General features: G+C 28.1%; 1 protein-coding gene across 1 annotated transcript in view; it reads right to left on the reverse strand.

The window, feature by feature from the left end:
• Window positions 1-434: 434 nt before the first annotated feature.
• Window positions 435-14,531, reverse strand: part of Tecrl (trans-2,3-enoyl-CoA reductase like) — an 82,208-nt gene continuing 68,111 nt past the window's right edge. The window contains exons 6-12 of the mRNA XM_027947344.3: window positions 13,904-14,009; window positions 12,561-12,633; window positions 10,846-10,889; window positions 7,030-7,087; window positions 2,014-2,099; window positions 1,444-1,489; window positions 435-562 (exon numbers count right to left, since the gene is read on the reverse strand). Of these exons, the coding sequence (XP_027803145.1) occupies window positions 435-562; window positions 1,444-1,489; window positions 2,014-2,099; window positions 7,030-7,087; window positions 10,846-10,889; window positions 12,561-12,633; window positions 13,904-14,009 (541 nt within the window). The remainder of the gene's footprint in view (window positions 563-1,443; window positions 1,490-2,013; window positions 2,100-7,029; window positions 7,088-10,845; window positions 10,890-12,560; window positions 12,634-13,903; window positions 14,010-14,531) is intronic.

The following is a 14,531-nucleotide window of genomic DNA, read 5'->3' on the forward strand; positions in this document are numbered from 1 at the left end:
TTAATAACATAAGACATTTCACAGAGTCACAAAATAAACAACAAAGGAAAAAATTAAATTGCTCTCAAAATAATGTATGAAATTCCAGGGATGTAAAGGCTATGACTTTCAAAAACATTTATTTTAGAATTCAAATATTTAAATTGTCTTATGAAAGAATGTTGTGACATAATGAATAAATTTAAAAATTTATTCAAAGATCAATCTCTTGAAAACATATTCAGTGTCATTCTTCTTTAATTACATTTATTATTCTTATTTTTTAACCTCAAGTTTATTATTTTAATTTTGGTGAATTTTAAAATTTTATATTTTTATTTTGTAAAAATGCCATTCATGAATTGCTAGAGCTTAACAGTCAACTATCTTTCACAAAGTCTTATTTAGTGAATTTATATATTGCCTTTCTTTATACAAGATAAGGATCTACATTCTTATAATATGAATGGAATTATTGCTGATTTCCTGTGCATATATGCGTTGAATTTCTTCACATAAATCTTATGTTTCTTTTGTGCCCACAAAGACATCTGGATACTCATCAGAAGTGTAAATATCCCAACTAGAAGAAAAAAAAATCATCCTTTCTTATTTCTATGATGAATACAATAACTTATTTTGAACAAAGAACCAGTATCAGACACAACTTTTAAAACATTTCTGAAATATTGCAGTTTCTTATCAATATCCTTACATTCATTGACTAGCATAATGTATATTCAATCAATATTTATTGCATTTATGAATAAAGATAAAAATACATAGCAAGGTTCAAAATTAATCCACATTTTAAATATCTTACTGCCATAAAATAATTCCAAATATAAATTGTTGATCTGAAATTTTTTTCAGTAATACTTTTCCATATGCATGTAATATGACTTTACGTATATAAACACATACATAATATGATAAACCACATTAATTATGGTTCAAAATTGTACAATGGAACAAATAGATGAAATGGATATTACCTATATTTCTTCTAATATATAAAGAAAGCACTGCAATCAACTTTCTACCATGCACTAAGATGCACTATATTTGAAATTTCACATTCATGCTCCCCAGTTGTCCCTTCTTAGATTCTCATGAAAACTTCCATAAATAAGACATACAAGGGATTGTGTAAGTGTACAAAAGAAAGTTTCAAATGAAGTGCATATTACCACTATTTTTAACCAAATCTCATTGCTTTATATACTTAAATTACATTTCCTAGCTTGGTTACAGCAGTAATCATATAGAGATAAATGATGTTTCAGTATTTTTAATACTGCTAAAAAATAAAAATAAAGTATTAAAATCCATTTGCAAACACACCAAATTAGTACAACAGTATCTTAATCTCAGAAACCACTCTTTTTTAAATATTCATGCACTTTGAGTAATTGTCAATAAACCTGTCAATTCACTTTGAGTAATTGTCAATAAAAGTCTTACCTGGCAATGTTTGTGTCATGACTGTGAAACTAATCCATGACCCAATCTGTTAAATTAAAACATAAATTAACACATGCATACAGTTAATATAATAATTTGTTCACTTGTGCACTTAAACAGGTAATTTAAAATATTAAATTATTAGAAAAATAGACATAAACTAAATTTCTAAAACTAATATTTCAATTTTTACATATGAAAGTCCAAAATTCCCAAAATTGTACCCTATCCATAATAAAATAGAGAATATTGTCTTAAAAACTTGGATAAATATTAAAATTCTCAAAATCTCTAAAGACATTTTATATAAAGTGTTCAAACTACTTAAATGCAGATACATTTATGCACAGATATTCTTTTCCTTAGAGTGAAAATAGTGGTTGAAATATACTTTTTAAATCTATAACTTGAATTGAAATCTATATCTCTGAACCCATATCTAGAGATAAAACAAATATACATTTCATAATAGATCATTATATATGATAATGTATTATATATATATATATGAACACATAATTTGCACATTATCATATAAAGTTATATAATTTACATTTATGAACAACATACCTCATAGGTATAGTTAGGACAAGAAACCAGCAAAAACATCCATGTGAAGGGGTTATAATTTGGACGTGGAAAACAGGCATTATTTCCTTTTAGAAAGTAGAGTAAAATGTCAATGATGTCACATATTGTAAATTTGATTATATTCTTGTATAATACTAAATTCCTGAGAATAACTACATACCACATGAAATTACATTGTATATTTACAACAACCTATTTTATAAATTGCTCAGAAGAGACCCAATTTCAAATGTTATGACCTTTTCTGACTCAGATAAAATAGCTATCATTTTTGACCATATCTATAACTATATTGCTGTAACATTGCACAATACATAGGATAATAAAGTCCTCAATATTTTAAATAAAAAATATTTAAATTTATTTTGTATATTATAATAGCTGCAGCAGTGTTACATGCTAAAATTATAAAATGTGCTTTGACAATTGCATGCTTCTTCACATTCTCCTTTAGTGTCAAAGTATATGTGTTTGGTTGAGATTATCAAATACCTCAAAACTCCCTTTGTATTAAACTGGCAAAAACCCGAAGGAAAAGTTATAAGAATGCCATTTATATCAAAGGAGTGTGAAAATCTCTCATAAGAAGATTAAGTTGAAAATCAGTATAGTTAATATTCATAAATACCATATAAATTATTTCTTCTCAGAAATTAAGAATCTTATTTACAGCTCTCATTATATTTAGCATATTGTCACTTGATTTTTGTTATTTTTTCCTTCAAATTTTTTCAAGAAACATTTTAGAAATGAAATTCATAATGATATGAAGTTGAACTTTGAGCTGTGACATTTGTAAAATTAAATATGAATTATAAATTTACTGTTTTATTCTCCATAACAAGATTTAATCAGATAACAAATCAACTAATCTCTTTTGGTTGTAACTCTAAAGTCATAATGAAATGTCAGTATGTTATTTTCAAAATTGTAACTATGGTTGAAATATCAAAGTAAAAAATATATTAAGCACTGTGCAGATTTCATGCACTGCTCATTTCAAGATAAGGGCAAACACAAATGCCATTTAATACCAGAGATTATCTCATAAGATTTATGTAAACACCTTGTGTAATGTGCCTATAGTAATCAAAAGAGAGATAATTGAGGAACTTACCCCGGTTATAGTCATTGAATTTCAGTGGTACCATATGCACAAAAGATAATTTGGATAAAGGCCTCTAACTTATGGGTTTTCAGCCCCTGGAAGTGGGGGCATGATCAAGAGAACACAAGTTCACATTTCTTCTAAATGTAAATTGTAGATTAATGGATATGTTTTATGACACAGAAAAACATATATATATATATATATATATATATATATATATATACAGAAAATGTTGTTTCTAGTGTATATAGTTGGTATTAATTGTAATAGTATGTAAGTTTAAAGATCACTAGTTTTATACACACATTCTCCATGAAGTTTCTAACCTACACTTGTTATAATAGAGTTTCTATAAAATGAAAATCATAAGATTCCTTTTCTTTTTTCTAAGTTGCCCTGATAACCTTTAACTTGTGATCCTGCTGCCTCAACCTCAAAGTAGGATTACTAGGTGCACTAACATGCCTGGTGAAAGTCAGAAGGCTCTTCACATTAAATTTCTCCACAACCCAGATTTTTCTTCCAGAGGAAAGAGTTTATTCTATTGATCCAGGAAGTGCTCCAGGAAGAACACCTTCATGTCTTAGCATTTCTTGGATTTTTTGGCTGAAGACAGCAATCTAAGTCAAGGTCATCCTCTCTTCTTGGTTTAGTCTTCATCAAATATTTGATCAATACAGTAAAAGATGAATCAATTTAGAACAATGTTATTTATTCATTCTTGCATTAGAATGCCCCAAATGCTCATTGTAGATACTTCCTGAGAATGCATTGTTATCAATTTTTTACATAAACATGATTTCTATGTTGTTGTTTACGAAATCACCTACACAATTCTGAACACTAACCTTCACCTTTGCATTGGCATCTCTTGGTTGTCACCAAGAGTAGCTCTAAAAGCAGATGCTAGAATGGACATTTAGATTAGAATAACCTAATAAAGAGCCTGCAATGAGTACTTCACTGCTCAACAATGCAAAACAGCTTCTGAAATAAGATACCAGTGCAGGTGTGAAACCTTTTATTAATAGAATATTGATATGTTATATTGATGGAGAGGAATGTTTTATCCAGTATAATTCAAAGAGTGGAATGAAGTGGTAGTTTCTGGCAACATACTTGACAAAACAATTGCTAAAACTTAAACTTATAATTGGCAATTAAAAGTGAAATTTGAATATTAGAATTCTTCCTTGGTAACATGGAAAGACATCTTATCTTTTGCAATGAGAGGCCACAGAAAGCTGAATACCAGACCCAGACTCAGTACTTAATTATAAAAGTGGTCAAGCTCCAAGAATTAGACAATTACATTTGAAGGTTATCCAAAAACCTTACAAGATCTAGATTTTCATGAACTTCATGAGTCTACAGAAATGACTCACTTGTCCCAATTACACCCTAATTAACACCCCTTTACTGAGAGTCAATAAAGAAGAAAATATGCTATAAAAAATCTTCTTTAGGTTCCTCCCCATATCTCCTCCTAACCTTTGCAGTAACTATCATTGAATTATTGTATTAGCTACCTAAGGTTTTTCTGGATTGGCTAAGGGAAAAAGAGATTATGTTCCAAAGGAACTGCAGGACCTAGCCAGTGTGAACCAACACACCATAGAAGAATACATGTGTGACTGGATTTTGAGGGTACGTGATAAAGGAAAAAAAAATATAAAATTGAATAAAGGCAGGTTAATAATTTCTAAGCACTCTACTTAGTATTTAGGATAGTATATAGTAGTGTTATGACTAGTATTTAGGATAGTATATAGTAGTGCTAAGATTAAACAAACACAGTATTAAAATGCACATAGAAGAATGAACAAAGTAACCACCCACCTTAGTGAAGAAGAAAACACATTCAGCACAAACACACACACACACACACACACACACACACACACACACACACCACTAGCATTTGTGAACATCAGGGAACATAATCACCAAAAAAACAAAAACAAAAACAAAAAAAACAACAAAAGAAACCTCCAAAACTTAAGTAGATATTGAAAAAACAGGAAGGTAAAAAATAAATTAATTGAACTCAAGAAAAAAACTGTAAAAAAAGAAAATCAACCTCAATAATATGGAACATTTTTCAATTTGCCTACAGGTGATTATCTACTAAATGTAGATTAAAAAAAGTTAATCCCACAACAACAAAAGATTAAAATAGAAAGTGATGAAGATGCTGGAGGCATATGATGTATAACTTCCCTTACATTTCACACTATAACAAAACTAACTTTAAAACCATACTTCAACACAATTTTCTATAACTAAAATAAAATATGAATCAGCCAAGTAGAAGATTACCTTAAGTCCTGGGAAAACTGATCTGGAATTACCAACTCTGTCACATAACCTTAAAAATTAATAGACTGTTCTGATAAAAAAAAAAAGTCACCGAAGCCTTAAGTCAAAAAAAGACCAACTCAATCAAGAAAAGAAAATTAGGATGGGATATGATTTCTCAAAAGAAACATGCAAAGCTAGATAAATTGTGGAGTAAATATTATAATACAATGGCTTTCTTGCATGAATAATTTTAACATTGCAGGCTGTCTTAAAATTTTCATTTTGAAGTAATCACATCATACTCCAAATAAATTAAGAAGCTTGACAAATTGTTAGTAAGCCAAAATTATGACTAAAATTTGTGATATAAATAACATTAACAAGTTTAGCATTTTTATTAAATTGTATTGTGTTTTTCTCTACACCAAAAAATATTAGACTCTCAGAAAATTTTTATTGGAGATTCACATGCCTTTAAAGAGAGTCAGTATATACTATCATTTTAAAACAGATAAAAATAACATTTAACCTCTTTATGAAAGGTAAGCTATACTTCAATACAAATGAAGACAATAAACCATATGAGCATTTGCACTATGTGAAATTTTCTCACCACGATAAATCATGGCATAGCATTTTTAGATACCCACACACATTATTGATGATCAACAAATTCAAAAAGTTGAGTAGTAATCATAATTTTATGTAATGTAATAAAATATATTCTTACAGCACAGCTTTTTCAAACATTCTATGATAATAAATTTACTTTGTAATATTGTATATTTTATTGCATTCAGCAATTATTTGAGAAAGCATTTAACATACTTCATCAGCCTATCAAGAAAGTGTGAAAAAATTCAGGTATATCTTAAAACATGCTTGAAAACATAATTCTGCCTTTATATTTTTAGCTGGATCAATAAACTGAAGTCCAAATGTTGACAATTTCTAATTGAAATTTACAATAAATGTATGTACTATATAGAAATTGTTGTATATTATTAAATCTAAATGAGAGGACTGATTTAACAAAGCCATCTTTAAATAAGCACACACTATAAACTTTTTAAATATGTGTAGCTATTAAATTTAAAATATTCTCCCAGGTACTGCCTATTTTACTGTGATTGAGTTTTGGCTTTTTTTTTTTTAAAGTTCAATCTCATTAGGAAAAAAAATTAAAAAGTCATTTGAACTATCAAGGATTATATAAATATTGGCAAATCAGATCAAGATTGTGTGTTCGGGAATTTGAATATTCATCAACTGATTTTGTACTAATTTACTTCTTAATCAAGAGAATTTTTATCACATATTTAGTGTGATTGTTTGGTTTGTGTCAATGAAGGATGTAGGTGAAAACCTGCAAGCTGCATTTTAAGGGAATTATCATTAGGATGAATGTCATTTAGTTTGGAAAACATATATAAAACAAACAAACAAACAAAATATGTGGTACATTATTCTTAAGTTATTCCCAACAGTTAATATTCTCCTTAAAAAAAACTTGAAATAAAGCTTTTTAAAATAATTATCAACAAAATTCACTCTAGGGAAGATAAAACACAAAAGAAACGAACCTGTATGATTGGGATGAGCCAACATTACATTGATGAAGTGATTCCCAGCTTCACAAACCTACAACATATAAATTATTCAGTGTGATAAAGAGATAAACCAATGCCTATTTTTTATTCTAGACAAAATAAAATCCATGTAATATATTAATTCCAAAGATGCAAGACAAACATTTTTACTTGTAATAAGAAAATTTTAAAACAATGTAAGCAACTATTTGACTATATTGAATATAAAACAACTAGACACAATGAGAAATTCCGAAAATATACTTTATCTTTTTTGATAACCAGGTTCAAATCACCTTATTAATCAATGAGTGTTTATTATTTGCTTAAAGCTTGTTACTCTACATATATTTTCTTACCATGAACACATAGCACACATTGCTGAAGACAGACTTCTTACAGTATTCTCAGTTCATTAATGCAGTAACAATCTTCTCAGAGTCAGTGAGGAAGTGTGAATCCCATTGGTTTCAGCTCTTAAAATGACTATTGTAAGTAGTACTGCCCCACAAGGACTCTTGTTACTCGTATGTCATTGGTCCTCTTGATCTTGGCTCTTCCACTAATGTTCTGCTATAGGTCACTATAATCCTCTGAGAAGATCAAAGACTTACCACAGTCTCCTGGGACTAATAATATTGAAAATTTGCAATATCTATCTTTTGAAGGTGAGATACTTCCTTTGTTTACCATATTTACCTTATCTGGTACGATAAGGTATGAGTTCAACAAAGAAATACGTTCTTATTGATAATAGATTATTATTCAAAACCATTATTATTTAAAGCCACTATCCTTTTAAAAGTAACAAATCCCCAAATCCAAGCATCCTTTAAAGTTAGTTCCTTTAATACTTATTAGTCTCTTAAAACATATCTGATTTCTTATTTTCTTTTCAAACATTTTTGTATGCATTTCTTCACATATAATAATATTTTAACAGACTGCAATGTCTAGGTAATTCACACAAAACAGATGGCATAGATTTCAACATATTTTAAATTTTAGAAAAGAAGTAGATTGAAAGAGAAAACCCAAATCCATTTCTCCTTTGTAAAACTGTTATTTGAAATAATCATCTTAGATAGAACTGTTCTTACAGGAGATAACATTAAAAACAGATCGAATACACTAAAACAATATTTGAAGATACCCAAAACAATATAATTATTAATTTCACACAAAGATAATTCCACAAAATAAGAGAGGCTCTGATTTTTAAGTCATCATTAGGAATAAAAAGCTGAATTTTGAGTTTTCACTTAATAAATTTTGCTTCATTTTGGTTTGTTTGTTTGCTTGTGTTTTATTTATTTTGTTTTGTTTTTACCTGTGACTGTGGGTAAATATAGGATTTTAGCTACATGAGTCTATATTTTCACACCACATCTTTCATTTAGTAGTTGTGAGAGACTTAGTAAGTGAATTAGAAATTTTAAATTTTTTCTTGTCTCTTAAATGCAAATATTATTTCTTTTTTCTTTCTTTTTTCACAGTGCTGGGATTTGAATCCTGCACCTCACACATGCTAGGCAATTACTCAACACTGATCTCTATCCCCAGCCAGCTGCAAATATCAATTCTTAAATCTAGGGACTTTATGATGATTAATTCAAGTACCTGACATATATTATTTGTTCAATAAAGTTTGTGATAATTTTAGTTACCTATGTAATCACTAGTAAATTATTATCCTATATTGATCTTCTCTAAATTTGTCTCATTTTCAACTTCACAAAACAATTAATTGTAAATTAATGATTTGTTATATGAATGTTACATGTATACCTTTTTTATATGGGCACATGTCAATATAGATATCATGTCATACTTATTTTTCATCACTTACAATGCAAAATGAGATTATGATAAAATATTTATTAAGAAACAAAATATCTTTGAAAATTATTTTTTTTTCATCTGATGAATATGTTTGCTTTGAGATTATCAATATTTTGGCCATTTTAATCCTCAACCCATTTTCTTCTTCCTGTTCATCACAACAAAAGTAAACATTGAAATCATCAATATTCTACTCAAAGTCCAGGCCATAAAATTTCATATACAAAGCCAGAGTATTCATGTATTGATACATAATTTATCATTGGGTGCCCTTCCCCAAACATACCAGTTACATACTAAAATTAGAAACACAATATAAAGTGAGTGAAATGTGGTAAATCAATAAGCTATATTTTTCATCTTTCAATGTCATGATGAAACACTTATTTATATATTTTCTAAGGTTGGAAAAATAAAACAACTATATCTAAACCCTAGAAATGATTAATTTATTGTCAACTTAGAAATTTCATAATGGATTTTTTTTCTTTTTCAATATATTTGTATTAGTTCTTTTTAGATATACATGACAGTAGGGTATATTTTGACATATTATACGTACATGAAGTATAACTTATTCTAATTAGGACCCCATTCTTGTGGTTGTACATGACATGGAGTTTCACTGGTCATATTCATATATGAATATAGAAAGTTATGTCCAACTCATTTTACAGTCTTTCATATTCCCATCCCCCCTTCCCTTCATTCCCCTTTGTCAAATTTATTGAACTTCTACTCTTCCCCTCTGCACTTCCCTTGTTGTGTGTTAGCTACAAAAATGAATGACTTCCTAATGGATTTTAAGTAATTAGGACTAGCAGTAATTTTAATCTTAAGATCCAGCTTTAAAACTCTGGGAAATGTAATAGAAGTCAGAATAATAAGCGGCCTGCATAAATGTTGTTGGTATAATTTCTTCTTAGGTTAGGGCTGAGTAGAATTAGAAAATTCTGTTGTGCTCTAAAACTCAGTATATGATTCCATTATTTACTGGTTAATTTCAGAAGAACTTTAATATGAAACACTGGTATGCTACTCAGTATGATTTACACATTTTAGTTATATTCATTCTTAAACTGGAAGTCTTCATTTACCATATTATATGTTAACAAAATGACTTAATAACTAAAATTTCAGGCATTTACTATCATTGCTCTTGATTTACATTATTTAAAGCTTAAACTGTGTTAGATAATAAAATTTTCTTAGATAATAAAACAAAACATATAGTCCCATGTAACAGATAACAAACTTCATAGATAACGAACATACAGAAACATAAAGCAACATTGTTCAAATTTACTAAAAAAATAATATTTAAATAAATATGCAAGTAACAGCACCATTTCCTGCTTTATAGTAATTTAACAAATGAAGTAATATTATGTTTGACTTACTAATATTCAAATTGATATAAATTTTTACATAATTCAATCAATATACATGTTTGGTTCCATAGAAAGGTCTGAAGAACAGGACTGAAAGAATTTGGGAAGATGCAGGCCCTGAGTTCATTCCCCAAAACCACATAAAATAATTTTTAAAAAAAGAAAGATAAAAAATTGAGGACAGAATTTTTCTTCATACTGAACTAGCTACATTGACAATTTGGCCAAAGTTGTTTTGGGGATGTTTATTTGGTATACTTGTAAAAGTTTTTGCTCTTAAAATTTTATAAATTGGTGACTTTATAATAGGAAGAATCACTGACTATATTTTTTCAATGGTTACAATAATTTTATTCTTTATAAGTGACTACAACATTTTGATTAAAAGATTTAGAGAGCTAATGATTTGATTATAGGAATTTATTTAATTTATTTCATTTTATAGCATTATTTATAATATATTAATACAAAAATAGATTTTATTTTCTGTATGACAAATCTTCCAAAGCAAAGTATTTTATGTTCTTAATAATACCAAAATTAGAGCATGAGTAGCAAGTAAATATTTGATACATACCAGAAAATTGATAGCAGATACTGTGACTTGCCTATTTCCAAATGCTAGAAAGTAGGAAAAGAATTTGTTATGCAAACACTCTGTATTGTCACACTACAGATGTAATTCACAAAATGTTTAATGGCTTCATGGTCATGACTATTCCCTAACCAGCAGTATGGTGAGCTATATTATCTACATTTTAGGGTGATACTAAAGTGTAATTGTTTTGTTGAAAATAAAATACCTCTTTTCTAGTGCTATAAGGACATTTAAAAAAATCTCTAAAATTAATTGGTGTCATTTAGCTCTTTAAAAAATATTTTATCTCTCTCATTTATCATTTCTCATTTTAAAAGCAAAACTATAATGGCCTAACAACACATAATAATACCACATAATGCTTTTATTTAATGTCTAACAATAAACATAAAATGTTAATAATAATCAGTATTTTGCATCATTGTTTTTAAATACTCATTATTTTAATCAGTCAAATGTATAGGACTGTTTTATAACAGGCACTATGTTAGCTGGTTTATATAAATATATACATATTTATATATAAAATGTACTTATATATAAATATATATATACATATGTATATATATATATATATGTGTGTGTGTGTGTGTATATATATGTGTATATATATATATATATATATATATATATATATATATATATATATATATTGTTTTTTGGTACAAGGGATTAAACCCAGGGATGATTAACTACTGAGCCAATTCCCAGCCATTCTCATATTTTATTTTGAAATAAGACCTTAAGACCTTACTAAGTTACTGAGGATCTAAGGATCTGAGGTTAGTCTGGAACCTGAGACCCTCCTGCCACAGCCTCCCAAATCACTGGGATTATAGACCTGCACCACCATGTCCAGCTGTATTATGTTTTTATTATAAAATTTATACCTATTGTTTACCTTAATATCATATATGTTTATTCTTATAATGAAACATTCTTCTTTATCTAAATTGTAATAGTTGTATTATACTAATTTCTATTTACCATTATTCTTGTATCAAGTTGATACAACTTGACATAACTTCACTCACTCAGCAATTTCCATTAGGAATTCATATAACAGACACTGCACTTACTGTATGCTTGTGATAAATTATAGGAAAAGCCAAACCAAATCTTACCTTAATAGAACTTAGTCTGATCAGGAAACAAATACTAATCACATGTTCACATGCCAATGAATGAAAATTTGTAAACTTGATAAATGGTATCAAAAAGAGCTTCTACATATATGATTATAACAGATGTGCAGTTACCAATTAATGCCAGATATGACCGGTCACTTATGTATATCTAGGAATAGACTAAAGTTATGTATATTTAAGCATTAGTTGCAAAATTTGCATTTTGTACAATTGCAATAACACGCTGTGGTAACTGAAATTTAAACTACGATATATGGCATTGGAATAGATACATATTTCAAACCTGTAAGGTGCAGACTGTCTATACAAGGTACTTACTTTCCACTTGAAATCTGTATTGTAATGTAACAGATGCTTCACTGAATTTGAGTCCTACTTAAATTTACACTTACATAATAATGTTCAACTACAAAAGAAATAGCAAATTTACAGTTTAACAAATATTTTCAATAATTTTTTTGTATAAAAAATTGTATAAGTTGTCTAAGCTAGAATTTTGAGGTTAGCAATTTAGTGTATGGTTACATGAGAAGAAATTCTACATACATGGTGGTGTATACTGTGGATGATTAATGTAGTAGGCAATCCAAGAAGTGAATCCCCAGTAAAAGGCACAACCCTACAAATAGACAAAGTAAAACAGATGTTATGGAAACTATACTTGTCAAATCCTCTAAAGCTAGCTCATATATTCATTTCATACACTGAGAATTTATTTTTGTATAAAAAATTGTATAAATTTTCTAAGCTAGAAAAATAAATTTCTTCAATTGCTAAGGCAGCATTATAAAACTCGGTATCACTGAGGATGTATATTCCATTGTACCATTATTATTAACATTAATGAATATTTACAATATAGGTAAAAAGTAATTTTTATGTTTTAGAAAGATTTCTCAAGAATGGTTTTGTATATTAAAAATATGAATGAAATAAAAACTAATTGCTGCATAAAAAGTTCTAACAATAAATGGAAAAAGAATGAATTATTTAATCATTAGCAAATATATATCTTGATTGATTAGAACCTCTGTAATATAGGCCAGATTTATGAGTACTGAATTAAAACATACAGATTGTCCACCAATAGAATAAATTTGATTGCCTTTTGTCAAAAATAAATAAATAAATAAATAATTTCTTCTCTTCATGATGTATCTTTTCTTAGCGCTCTAGGGTTTACTACTGTGTTACAACAACAGCAGCAAGAACAAAATTAGATGGCTGTTTTGGAGACGTTTTAGAAAGCTGATATTTGCCAAAAATCAGGGCATTTGTGTGTGTGTATGTGAGAACATCTTTTAAATAAATTTCAAAGTGAAAATCAAATTAAATTTGAATTTGAAATGACAAATCAAAGTGACCAATAGTGTCCATTATAAGTTTTTAACTCAATCTTTCAAAAAATTTCCCATGTTTGATAGCTTTTTGGTAGTCGATAACGGTTACATTCACCTTTTCTGGGAAAAGCAAAAATCTTAGCATTACACTATCACTTTCATAAATAAGATAAAGTTATTGTCATATTAATCACACACCAGTGTGTATTTTAGGAGAATTCATATGTAATATTTATCTTTTTCAGGAGGCACTTAAAGAATCCAAATTCAGTGCTCACTCTTCCCAAAATGAAAAATGTTCCTTGGAGTATCTAGTTGGTCTTGTAAGATAAGGTCCTGGCAAATCTCTCTGAACTTTATTGGCTGAGGGTAGCTCAAATAGAATTGCTCAAGGAAAGACATTTCAGAACCATATGTTTTAATAAATGTTGACACAATCAGAAAAATCTAGTCTTGAGGAAAAGATGATTCATACCTTAAAGCTTTGCTAATGATCAATATACTCATTTTCTCAATAATAATTAAAATACAAATAACATTAATTCCCACCTGTATCAAATTTTTCAAAGGTGTGTGTCCTGCAGAAACTTTGTGAACAAATAAAGTTTCCAAAAGATATCGGATATAATGTATACAATGGAAGAGGCAAGCTAAACTGGAAAAAGAAAAACACACATAAACATAAACATTAAATTCTCTTCCAAAATTCTTTCTTGCTTTGAGTTAATTATTTTACATGTTTGTTAGTTTATTACACTATCCACATATTAGAAAATATTAATTCTGGTAACAAAACACAAATGTTTACTTTTATATTTTATTCTAGAATTCTTCTAAAGTTAATGAAATAACAGTTGTAAGATTCTATACTTCTGATAAAACATATCGTTTACAATATAAATCCTAAACTGTTATGCTCACACTTGCCCCACAAATAATCTAAATATCATAATTGCAAATGCCTTCATACCAAAATGCCTCGAGATTGAAGCAATTTATAAATTTTTAAAAAGTAGATTTTTAAGATTTATAAATAATGTGCTTCAAATAGATGCATTTGACACTTAATAATATACAGAATAATTTTAATGGTCTGATTCTCCTTTAGAATTGAGAAAGTTACATTTTCATTTTCTATAGAGTCATAATGCATCATTTATTTTTCTTTGCTTCTTAC

This window comes from Marmota flaviventris, chromosome 7 (assembly GCF_047511675.1).
Source record: "Marmota flaviventris isolate mMarFla1 chromosome 7, mMarFla1.hap1, whole genome shotgun sequence".
NCBI lineage: Eukaryota > Metazoa > Chordata > Mammalia > Rodentia > Sciuridae > Marmota > Marmota flaviventris.